This window comes from Lathyrus oleraceus, chromosome 7, assembly GCF_024323335.1.
Source record: "Lathyrus oleraceus cultivar Zhongwan6 chromosome 7, CAAS_Psat_ZW6_1.0, whole genome shotgun sequence".
In the NCBI taxonomy this organism is placed as follows: Eukaryota; Viridiplantae; Streptophyta; class Magnoliopsida; order Fabales; family Fabaceae; genus Lathyrus; species Lathyrus oleraceus.
Window position 1 is genome coordinate 444,544,540 of NC_066585.1, and position 13,438 is coordinate 444,557,977.

General features: G+C 32.9%; 1 protein-coding gene across 1 annotated transcript in view; it reads left to right on the forward strand.

Moving 5' to 3' along the window:
* Positions 1 to 6,630, forward strand: part of LOC127104267 (uncharacterized) — a 33,917-nt gene extending 27,287 nt beyond the window's left edge. Inside the window, exon 3 of the mRNA XM_051041457.1 lies at positions 5,976 to 6,630. Coding sequence (XP_050897414.1) covers positions 5,976 to 6,630 — 655 coding nt within the window. The remainder of the gene's footprint in view (positions 1 to 5,975) is intronic.
* Positions 6,631 to 13,438: the final 6,808 nt, after the last annotated feature.

A 13,438-nucleotide genomic window follows, 5' to 3' on the forward strand; every position in this document is an offset into this window, starting at 1 on the left:
TACATTAATTCATTTTCCTTTGCCCTTTGCTCACTTGAGCTCATGTTTAAGTTAATGCAATTTGCCTTTTGCTCACTTGAGCACATTATTGTGTATATGCTATTGTGTTTGTTTTGTTTTGTTTGTGTGAACCCAATGCAAATGGAGAAAGGACTTAGATTTTAGGACCTTACCTATAATAATGGAGTTTGAAGAGCAACTAGGCCTTATGCCTTTAGAATGCTATAAATTGTCAAAGAGCAACTACGCATCATGCCTTTAGAATGCTTAATCTTGAAGAAGGCATGGAAAAGTCCTAATTCTAAACTCACTCTTGTCCATTCTTTCTATTGCATTGTGGAACTTTTTGATTTGTGTGTTCTTGTGTGCTAGGGATCCTAAACTTGAGCCAAGTAGAAGAACCATTGTCATGAGCATCCAAAGTGAGAGATACAAAAGCCAATTGGAAGATTCCTAAGAGCTTAATTGATATTTTCTTATTGATTGCTAAATCCAAAGGAAGGGAGCAACTTGGATCATCTTTATGATCTCAAGAGGGGAACTGCATATGGTTTTATTTATCTTCCCTCATCTTTGCATGTTTAGGACCTAGCCATTCTCTTCTTCTCTCCACTCTAACCCAAGCCAAACCTTTTGTGTAAACATTAACATTGTTTTTAAAATTAGAAACCTAAGCACTATGCTTTTGATTTTTCAAACTCTTTTCATAACACTTATTTTGAATTGAATCTTAAGTCAACTTTAACCTTACTTTGTAAATACTTTTCATTGGTAAATACAACTCACTCAATTGTTTTTGTGGTTTCAATGGCCACTTCTTGCCAAAGTTTTTTTCATAAACATTAGCTATTAGGTTTGAGTTATCCTAGAGGTTTATATAATACTCACCTATATCCTTAGTGATGGACTATAAGTCTTCCATGCTTATTATAGGGTTAACCCCTCACTAGCATGTTGAAGCTCTCCTCACATGGTGGATTTGTGGTTTCAGGTTGAGTTTTCTCCCTTTGATAACAAAAGACCTTAAGGCTTTTGACCAATCAATTCACCAACTTCTTTTGAGATTTTTACCCCGAACTACGAGGTTTTGATCCTACCTTTTAAGATAGTACGTAGGCAATGGGTTTATCCATTCAAACACAAAATTGTAAATAACTTGTATATTCTTTTCTCATCTCCCCAATCATGTTTGCACAAATATATTTTCACAAATACCAACCTACCATACAACATTTGTAAAAAGGGCTCCCTTAGAGTACTAAGGATGTTTTGGATGCTTAAAACCTTCCCATTGCATAACCAACCCCCTTACCCAGATCTCTGACATTTTTATTAGTTTTTGATTTGATAAAACTTCTCGGTTTTTGTTCGCTTTCTAACCTTTCCTTTGGATAAATAGAAGTGCGGTGGCGACTCAAATTGTATGATTCACTTTTGATTTAGTCAATAAATCTAAAGGTAACGAATACCCCGCTACATGGACCTATCAAGTGGATCTGAGCATCTTGAGTATTTTCTAAAAATCATGAGTTGGTTGTCGTTGTCCTCTCTCTCTCTCTCTCTCTCTCTCTCTCTCTCTCTCTCTCTCTCTCTCTCTCTCTCTCTCTCTCTCTCTCTCTCTCTCTCTCTCTCTCTTTCTCTTTATCTATCTATCTATCTATCTATCTATCTATCTATCTATCTATCTATCTATCTATCTATCTATCTATCTATCTCTCTCTCTCTCTCTCTCTCTCTCTCTCTCTCTCTCTCTCTCTCTCTCTCTCTCTCTCTCTCTCTCTCTCTCTCTCTCTCTCTCTCTCTCTCAAATCTTCCGAGCCACAAGGATTATGCTCAAGGTGGAATTCGTCGTTGTCGCTGTAACACTTTTCGTCAATTTATTTTCTTTTTGTTTCCTATTATTTGATTTTGTTTAAATTCATGTTTTGTTAGCATTGTCGTTCGTTGTTGTTTTTGCTGAGAGAGTACCATTCCATTTTTCTTTGTAACCATGAGTTATTGTTATGTTTAAAAGAGGAAGGTTTACTTTGGGTTTGTTTTTGTGAAGGAAGGACGTTTTCTTTCTCTAAGTTGATTTCAAGTGATATTATATATATATATATATATATATATATATATATATATATATATATATATATAATATATATATATATATATATATAGATATATATATATATATATATATATATAGAGAGAGAGAGAGAGGAGAGAGAGAGAGAGAGAGGAGAGAGAGAGAGAGAGAGAGAGAGAGAGAGAGAGAGGAGAGAGAGAGAGAGAGAGAGAGAGAGAGAGAGAGAGAGAGAGAGAGAGAGAGAGAGAGAGAGAGAGAGAGAGAGTAATAGGAGAGAAGAAAGTATGAGATACACGAGAAGGAAAAAATGGTTACCTATTTTTTTAGAGCATTTTATGATTTTGGGTGTGTAAAACTTACAAAAAGTCACCGAGGATTCCTCCCAATAAACGTGATAATCAAATCTTTCTAGAATGAGCTATCTAATCAATTAAATTAAGTTTCTAATAGGTTAGATCCTGATATTTTTGGATACTTCGTGCATTTTCCATTAACACACATATTTGATTGACTTGGAGATGAAGTTTGAATATGATTTGATCTGAAATTCGAAGCACATTTTCGATTAGCTTATTGCCCTAATCGATTAGGTTTTCCCTCTTCAGCCTCCTTGATGATTTTTTTGGGCCTTGGGTTGAACTTTTTATTTGGCCCCCTTCTTTTTGCACCCCTGAACAACTTGTTAGTACCTCTTTCTTGACAAACACTAGAGAACTCGTCTATTTGGTTAGTAAAAATATTTTTAAAGGATGAGCAAATTTTAAATGAACTATTTTAAAGGGTTAATTAGACTTTTCCGATTATTCCATGGTTAAATAATATTTTGTAGTGAGAACATTTATATATAAGTCGATTCATTTTCTTCAAATTTAATTCTTTACTATATGTTCTACTGGACTTAAAACATAATCCAATTTTAGTTAAGGAAGACCTTTGACTTTATAGAATCAAGTCAATGTTCTCTTTCCCCTTAGTAAATTTACTTAGCATTTTATGCAATTTTGTTACTCCCTTTTTCTAGAAACTCAATATAATCCTTAATGTTTCTAATATCCTTTACTTAATATAATCCTTCACACCAATCTATTACTTCCTTCTTATTATCCTTTTTCTAAAAATTCAATATAATCCACAAGTCTCACACGTTCCAACTAGGTTTCTAATATTAGTTATTTTGTGCTTAAACGTTTTATTACTCTTATCTAGAAACTCAATATAATCCTGAAGGTCTAAGTTACACTTCTTAATATTATCATTTCCTCAATTAACTTAGAACTTCATTTAAACAAATGCTTATGATAACTTTGTTACCTCATGGCATCTTTTTTGTGAGATACTTTCAAGCAAACTTCATCTTGTTTGTGGTGCGAGGATTCTTCAAAGGTTCTTCCCGAGGTGGACTATTCTTTGTAAATGATCTATTCTCCTTTCTTTTAATGAAGATTCCACAAGATGATGGTTTTTCTTTACATCATCTCCTAGATGAAGTTCTTTCATTTGTTGTTGGATCCTTAGAGTATTGTTCAACGTACCGAGACTATTCTTTCAAAGATCACATGAGTTATATTGCTTTCACACGAGTTTGTTGATAAATTTGCTAAGTATTCTTCTAGACTTGAGTTCATGCCTTCTTCTTTCAGTAGCTGAGTTAATTGATTCATTTTCTCGACAGTTTCCTCCTTTTTGGAATTTTCCCTAAATTCATAAACACTTCCATCTCTTGATTCAAGGATTGGGTCAAATTTATGATTCCAATTCTTAATTATTAGATATTGGTTAGTGACCTACGTTCTATAAATATTTCCATTATTTCTAAACTTAGAGAGACATTTTTGAAGGAAGCATTCATCTTCTTCGCCTCTTGTGTTCATTTGCTCTTGTTCGACACTTGAAGAAACTCCATATATCATTTCAAGAGTCTCTCATATTTCCTTGGAGGACTTACAATTCTGAACATAAAATAATTAATTATCATCTAAAGACACAACTAAGAAATTATTTATTTTTAAATCAATTTCAAACTTTATCTTTTCCTTTATTGTCCAAAGGAAATCTGGTTTATCTACTACTTCTCCATTAATGTGATAAGTAGGGATAAATGGACCGTTAGTTATAGTTTCCCATGATTCAAACTTAAAACTTTGAATGAAGGTTTTAAATCTAGATTTCAATAGTTTTAACCTATCACCATTAAATGGTGGAGGTGTGCTTAGGAAAGATCTCTTCTGAAGAACATCGTTGGAAGTCATCCTCCTCCTGAAATGATTAGTCTTTGATTAAGAGTTAGATTCTGATGACACTTGTCTGGCCACCTTGGGAGTCGATAACGGTTTGTTAACATTGATAGATCCTTTGAGAAGTGGAACACATAAGTAAATATGGTTGAAAATAGAAGGATAGATATATTCACTAGATTAACTACTTTAGACATAAAGGGCTACAATCATAGATGATATTTTGAATGAAACCAGACATACATTAAAGTTACAAGTGGGACTTAGAGATTTGTCCCCTAACTTTAGTGTATATGTTACAGATGTTATAAAGATACACCATAAGATGATGTTCTGACTTCATTTGTCATGACAACGCATATCAGAATCATACATTAGATGAATTCATTAAATGGATTATTGTCCAACATATTCGTTCTCTCTGTGTTAAACCTTAATTATCTTCTCTAATTTTTCCACTTTCTTAACCACGTGACACACACCATTATTTTATTACCTTTGCTCATGTTTACTGTACAACTTCTTGTATGAAAATTATTATGCTCAATACAATCTTTGTGGGATCGATACTTTTTCTTATCACTTACTACTAATTTGACCATATATACTTGCATTTACAAAAATGAGCCAACACACTTTTTGAAAGCTAAGATTGTTTTCATCTTTAACTTCCATAGTCCAAACTGTTGTCTCTAGAAAAGTTCTAGATGTCAATTTAGAACTCACAGTGCTTATTTGTAAACATAACTATTTGTAAACATGTCCAATTATGAAAATTTAAAGGTACAACCACACGAATACCTTTTTTATGTGTGAGACAAAGAGAAAAGGAATCCAAAATAAATGGCCTTAAGGAACTCTCCCCTGCTAATCTCAATTCGATAATAATTGGTTCAACTTAAAACTAGATTCGAATTCGACATGAATTTTTTTAAAACTCAAATTCGACTCATTTTAATTTCACGAACAGCTCGATTCATCTCATTATGCTCATCTCATTAGATTCAGCTCATTTGCTTCACAAATTTATAACATATTTTTAAAAAAAATATTAAAATAAAATAAAAATCATAAAATTAGAAAAAAAAAGAAACATACTCTTATAATAAATATAATAATATACTTAACTTGTAAATTTAGCCTACTTGTAACGCCATCAAATCTTAATTTGATATATAATCAATATTTTAAATATTGTAATGTGATATTCAAAATGGTTTATTAAAGATGTTTAATTAGATATTTTCTTAAAAATAAAGATTTATTTTAAAGTGATTTTAAAAAGTAGAAAACCCTATAATTAAAGCCTAGAAATAAAATAAAAAGCTTATGTTTCCATAAATCTTAGTTTGCGATATGTAATGAATATTTTAAATATAATTTAATGTGATATTCAAAATGGTTTAATAAAGAGACTTAGTTAGATCTTTCTTTAAACCTAAAGATTTATTGCAAAGTGATTTCATTAAGACTTTTAAACTAGAAAGTAGCAAACCCTATACTTAACCGACGCTTTGTGTTTTCTTTTTAGGATTCTATCTCATCGTCATCATGGTGAAATCTTCTTCACCTCCTTCATTTCATAAATTCAGAAACAACAACAACGTCTTCTGATATGATGAGAAACGACGGCATGTCTACAAATGCGAGTTCTGTCCCAAAGTATTCAGCATAGGCCAAGCACTAGGAGGTCACAAGACTTGTCATCGCTCCAACAAGCAACAGATACATGATGATAAGGCTCACAAAACTATCAAGATCACTTTCTTTTTATCTTCTTCTCCAATTTATCCTAATAATCATGATGCCAAACTGAAAAGACATTCATGGACTAGGGTTTTCAAAGGTACCGTTCATCATCCACCTGCTGCATTGAAACCTCTTCAACAAGAAGAGTTACCAGCTGTTGACTTGGTAAGTTTGCTGCCACCAAGATCGTATAATACAAAGAAAAAGAGCCGGAGATATCTTATTCATGATGGAGTTTCTAATAATACTGCTCCAATACCGTTGTTGGATATGTCTCGCGAAGTTGCGAATCTTGATTTGAATCGTTCTGAGTATAAGAGGATGAAAATTTCAAGCAATGGGAATGAAACTGAGATGACGCAGAAACCATTTGTGCCGCTAACAAGTGATGGTATTGATGAAACAGTGGGGAAGGAGGAGAAGAACTTGAGCGAAGGTGAAACAGCGGAGTCAAGAGTTGTTGGAAACTTTGATTTGAACGAGCTCCAGATGCATGATGTTGAAACAGGCGTGTCAAGAGTCGTTCGAGACTTTGATTTGAACGAGCTCCCGACTAATGATATTGAAAAAGAATGAGTGATATTGTGCCACTGCTTGTCACTTTTTGATGTTTATGTTGAAAGAGAATGAATTATATTCTATTGTCATGTAATTTGATGCCTTAGAAGTATATATAAGTTTTAGATTTAATCTGATTATAAATTTTCACATGTTGATTGTGTTATTTTTATGTTATTGAATGAATGTGACATAGTCCTTCTACACATACCAGAAAAAAATTGTTAGGGAACTCAATATATTATCAATTTATTAGACATACGTCAAGATGTAAATTATACTAAAAAATACTCATTTCTTCATAATTTCTTCCCGATTTCTTCGCTTTGATTTGTTTCTTCATATGTAGCTCATCTTTAACATGAAATTTCATCGAATTCATCGCAAATACTCATAAAAATAATATAATGACAAACTGTAATCATCGATCTAAACATGTTATGTGTCGACCTAAGGATATTGTGTGTCGACAAATAGAAGACAACAACTTTGATTTTGAACAACATTCATTATGTGTCGACCTATGGCTTAGATGTGTTGACATATAACCTTGTTTGTCACATAAAAACATAAATTTGACTTGTTAAAATGTTTTTAACCTGATTTTAAGTATCCTAAGATGAAAATGAACATCTAGACATAGAGGATGAGGTCCAATGTACGCAAATACTAAGTGTCTTGGTTTTGACATCATTTAAAACATTTCTAAGAGGACAATGCACTCACACGTTTTGATGTGTGAGACCAAGAGCAGTGGCCACCAAAAAAATGGCCTAAAGAAAAATTAACGTAGACATAAAATAATGTTAGCGACCACTTGAGTAAGAAACAGATAAAATAGGAGTACACATATAATTTGTTTGCCCAGTTCAATCAAAATGATCTACTATGAGATAGAAAGGAACTCTCCAATTGATTATACTTCAAAAGTTGTTAAAGGAGAGTACAAATAAGTTACGATAAAATAGCCGTCAAAGATCTCAAGAACAAATCATATTTTTAACCTAAGTGACAGAGATCCATATTTATAACCTTCAAAACCCTAAAGATTAAATTCAGACCCAAAACACGACTCAAATGAACTCATCTACAACCGAACTAACCTGTTACCTGACAACTTTCATCGACCATTTCTCGCTTATAAAACTCCATTTTTGCTGCAAGAAAAACTCCCTTTAGAACTCTTTCGTGGCTCCTTCATTGATCCATGACTCATCAGAAAAATTAGACTTTACAAAATATGTTTTTTTAAACTTCATGACTCGAGATTTTGAGGCTTACTTCTACAATTATCCACTTTGACCCAAAATCAATGGTGATGTCAATTATAATCAACCATCTTGGTGATCCTTGAAAATCTTAAATTGTTATCCAAAAAATTGATCAAGCCTAAGAAATACTTGAACCTTATCTAGGAACTTGCATTCAATCACCCTTTGTTTCTTAGATAGTCTCACAAGACTACACCCATGATTTTTCACCATTGAATCAATCACCATGTTTAACCATCTTTGACTCTCTTTGAATTTTAATTCCTACCTAAAGGTATTTAGTTTCACGTCTTGTAACCATTCACCTAACCTCAAAGTATAAAAATTAAATTCAACATAAACATATATATGTGATGATGCAATTTCCTTCCTTATTCTATCACGAATCAAATGATAATGGGGGTCATTGTAAACTTTCCCTCAGTAGATCTAGGAGTACGAGCCTTACCTTTCTCTTTATATCTAGTATTCCTATAATGAACCTCCACCTCAATCTGTGTGTTCTCCATTAGAGTTTTGGATTCTTTAACCTTCAGGTCTTTACTCTTCCTCCTCGTACGGGTCTCATCGAAAGTAACATGTATATAAATGATAAATCTTGATCCTCTAATTTCCATCTTCCATACTTTATAACCCTTTATACCTTCATAATAATCAAAGAATACACACTTCACGTCCTTAGAATCAAGTTGGTATATATTGATTTATGAAAACAGAAAAGCTTTGAAGACCTTTAAGTTAGAGTACTCTACTGGTTTCCTACTATAAACTTCTACAAGTGTCTTGAATTCTTTTCTTGTAAATGAACATATGTCGATCAGATACGGTAATTTATCACAAGCTTTACCCCGTAAACTCTTTGGAACCTAACTTTAAGAAAAATGCCAATAACAATTCTATGCCTCTTTATAATTTGTTTCCTGCAAAACTCATTAAAATACTCTGAAATAACCTCCAAGGCCTTTGTCAGATTTTCTCTCACTAACATGCCCTGATCTCAAATCCCACAAATTATTTTTTCCATGATAGTCTTCACTAGCTAATGATGTAGCTAATGATGTATGACAAATACAAAAGTGGAACCATCTAAAATATATAACTCATACATTTTAAACCCTTCAGCCATAGTCCATGCACCAAGCAATTAATTAAACACCCCATGTTCAAGTTTATTGCAATAGACTAGATCATCAACATACCTCACACTACGAAGAAGGAACTTATGATCATTAAATATGTTAAGTATGATTTTATAAATACCATGGACTTTGCAAGTCTTATTGTCACCGAGTTGAATGACTTCACACACTACTAGAAAAACTGTTTTTAGCGTCGGCCATTTACAGACGCTAACGGTGAAAAAACAGACACTAATATGTGGTTAGCGTCGGTGTCGGGCCTTGAATAAAAGTTGCGAAGCTACTGTGTAACGTCGGCTAAAGATACACCGACGCTACGTAGCCTCGGGGAGACGGAGGCTAAAGCGGACACTAATGGAACCGACGCTATGTTGTTTCAAAATCATGAAAAGTCAATATTATGTTTAGCGTCCGTGTCACCGACACTAAAGTCAACAAAAAAAGTCAACAGATAGCGTCCGTGTCACCGACACTAAAGTCAACATAGAAAAGTCAATATTATGTTTAGCGTCCGTGTCACCGACACTACAGTCAACAAAAAAAGTCAACAGATAGCGTCCGTGTTACCGACACTAAAGTCAACATAGAAAAGTCTATACTAATATTTAGCCTTGCATACACCGACTCTAAAGTCAACAAAAAAGGACAATAACGGGTTGCAACATGACAACCTCACTCGAACAAATTTTTTCAATCCACAATATCATATTTATGGTAAAACATTTGGAAACAATTTTAAACATTCGTGAAAGTAACTACAAAAGTTCTACCCACATTAACTTTCAAAAAACATACACAAAAAGTAATCACATCCGAGATTAATTCATTCTACTAAAAGTACAAGATCAATCTTCATCTAATGATTGATCATCCAAATCGTCATCATAATGATGAGAATGTGATACAAAAGTTGAAGTGTCAAATTTCTTCATCATAAATTCCTTCCAAGCATTCATCTCCCTCTCCATCCTTTGTGCAGTCTCGGTAGCAGCTTTTGCAGCCTCGGTAGCAGCTCGCATTGCTTCGTTAGCCTCTTGTAATTGGGTCGTTGCAGCCTCGGCAATTTGTTCAGCTCTAATTCTAGCTGCTCTTTCAGCTTCTAATGACATCCCAAACATAGAGTGTTGAGGAGTTTGAGATTGTTGGGTAAAACTTTTTGATCCACGTTTTAGATTAATAGCTAAATCTGCAGCGCCATAAACCCGACCACGGTTACGGCCCCCAGCAGCCTCTGTCCATAGCTGATTTACACGCTCTCCATCTAACACCTGAACAACCTCTCCATTCCCTTCTTCAGTTGGCTGAAGTTCTGCATCAAACTTCTCTTTAAAAGTCTTCTGCATAACAAAACATTATAATGCTAAGTTAGTGCTCTGTTAAGAATTTAGAGATGATATGTTGGTTAGAAGTTAGTGCTCTGTTAAGAATTTAGAGATGATATGTTGGTTATAACAGTTCATATTAGCTTCTATCCAAGTATTTCACCATTTCATATTAGCTTCTATCCAAGTATTTCACCATTTCTATAACAGTTCAATAATCAAAATTTAACAGGTTCCATTTAACATTCAATTCGTAACCAATTTACACTTCATAGTCATAAACTAACATACTAACTTCCTAATAGTTTTTTGATGTCAATAACCAAACAAGCCAAACTACTTTCATTTATTTCCAACAATTCAAACCATGGTAGCCAAATTCTTTCCCTAATTGAAAGCCAATACTTTACTTCATTTTCTAACAACTGAAATAATAATTCAAACCACTCAAATGGTGAAGCATTTGGTTAATCAATTAACATTCAGTTCGGCTTCAAATTGCATTTGGTTCAGCCCAACATTACAACTAAGGTTCAACATTAAACGAATTCACTGCAGCACCAGTCTGAAACACTTCCAAATCACATAGTTAGTAATAGTTAGTTTCCTAATTGATTTTTCAACCTGCGTTTCAATTTCATAAAAAACTGCAGCAAAAACAACTTAACCAAATTTGTTCAATCACATTCATTTCCTAATTGATTCAATAACTTCGTAATTCAATAAAATGCCAACAGTAATAACCATCCTATTTAATATTCAAATAAGTGTGACAATAATGCATAATCAAATAATATAAATGAGGTGGATTATTATAAGACACGTGTCTAGTGTTCAATGGACCACTCAATGTTCTCATTGAGTTCCTACCAATCCGAATCCTCAATGAGAATTATAATTCATAACCACAGCTTTCTCTACTAACTTACCAAATAAATAGTGTGTGTGACTAGTGGATTAAATTGTAACCACAACTTACTCCATCAGTGTAGGAAAATGAAAGACTTACAAATATAATGTTGAAGCAAATTCGAATATGCAACAATATCTCACGTCTTGATTCATGTATATTCAACCAAACATAGCATGTTGTAGTTTAAATTTACAATCAAACAAACATTTACAAACCAGCAAATCCAAAACCATACAATACAAGAAAACAAAACAAAAGAACATAACAGATTCATAATTCATGTTTTTCCTTCAATCCTAGCATAAGTCAAACCAGCACAAGCATCAACGAAATCCTCATCAATAAAATCAGTAGAAAAAACCTGAATCCTATCTGCATAACCTTTCTCAAAACACTGAGCAATAAACAATCTAGCATATCATCCTGATGAATTAACAGTAAAAATAGTTCGAATTAGTGGTTAGCATATGGTTAATTGAATGTTTGATTTCTGTTAGTGTTAGGAGTCGGATTAGTGAGTAATGTTGAGTTGTTAGCACGTCACTGTCAGTAGGTTGAAAAAGTAAGGAATATTTAACAGCAAGATAACACAAGTGTGCAAATATGAATTGACCGTTTTATTTCAGGCTAGTGCAAGTGTGACAGTTACACTGATAAATTCATTTTAAAAATTGTAATAATAAGAAGAAGAAACAGTTCAGTACAAAAGCATAAATCCTATAAAATGTTTGTATTCCAAAGACAACACTAGACCTTTTCTATGAAGTCTGCATTTAAATTTTTTGTTACTAAAATTCAAACCTGTTAATCAATGGAGGCCAAACTCAAAAAGTGGTTCTCACCGACTAATTGTAAGATGTACTTATTTGGAAGATTAACTGGACTGGCCATAAGCCACAAAGTTATGAGAGAGTGAGGTTATAGTCATTTTTCAATTCTGTTTTCCTAACTAATTAACTCTCACAATTTTCACTTAACCGAAATTTAACAAACATTAACAGTCATAACAGAATTCAAAACAACCTACTAACTGATAGCAGACTTAACTCAAGTAAGAAATCTAACAGAAACTTAACTCCATCCTAACAGAAATTCAGTAATCACCAAACAGTTCGCTAATAGCAGTCCACAATAAAAGCATATCATGGTTTCATTTAAGTCATAACAACTCAACATTAACATTAACAGAAGCAAACTATTAGACTTTCAACAATAGTTCACAACTGACATTACTAATAAGTAATAACACATTCAACTAATTAATTTCCTAACACTTAATTAGCTAAGAAGTTCATAACAGAAACTGTGCAGCAATTTTGTTTCTGTTAGAGGTTATTAGTTAGTTAGGATCTGTTATGAGAAGTTATAAAATCTGTTAGAGGTGGATTTGGTGAGTGAAATGTTTAACTCAAATTCTGTTTTGAAATTAAATTCCATTGTAAATTCAGTTAGTTTAGAAATTCAAAAGTTAGTTGAATCGAAATTGAGATTTAAGTGGAATGTAACTGAAATGAAAATTGTAAAATTTTCCCTCCTTGTTTTATGTGAATGTAGTTATGCAGGTTAATTTCAGTTAGTAAAAAAAGACTGTGAGGATGTAAATATCTCATCAAGCATGTTTATACTCTAAATTCTAAGCCGTAATGATCTAATGACTGAAAAATGGCATATCAAATAAAATGTCTAAAAGGCACTGAGCACAGGCCATAGGGCACTAAAAATGACATGACTCAACAAAATGAAAGCTAAAACCAATGCAGAGAATCAACTCCAACAAGGGATGCGTACTGTTCCTGACAAACTCAAAGATCGCAATTCTTAAACAAAATATATGACCAAAACCAAAGCATAATACATAATTTAAATAAACAATCACTTGGAATATATATGATAACAGCTTTAAATTGTTTGTAATCATACCTCTGTCCTATAGCGTGTATCAGCTGGTGGAATCTTTAGTCTTGCCTTCCAATCTTGTGAACTAACATACAAAATCAATTGAGAATAAAATTAAAAGACATTCTTTTCTTAGGGAAAAACAATCACATTAGCTTTATCTGGCAGTAGAATAATTGAATTTTACAAGCTATTTTCAAACCTTTCATAAACACATGATAGAGCAAACATCAACCAATATCATATTAGATTTGCAATAGCAAGGCATTAGAAATCATTGTAAAT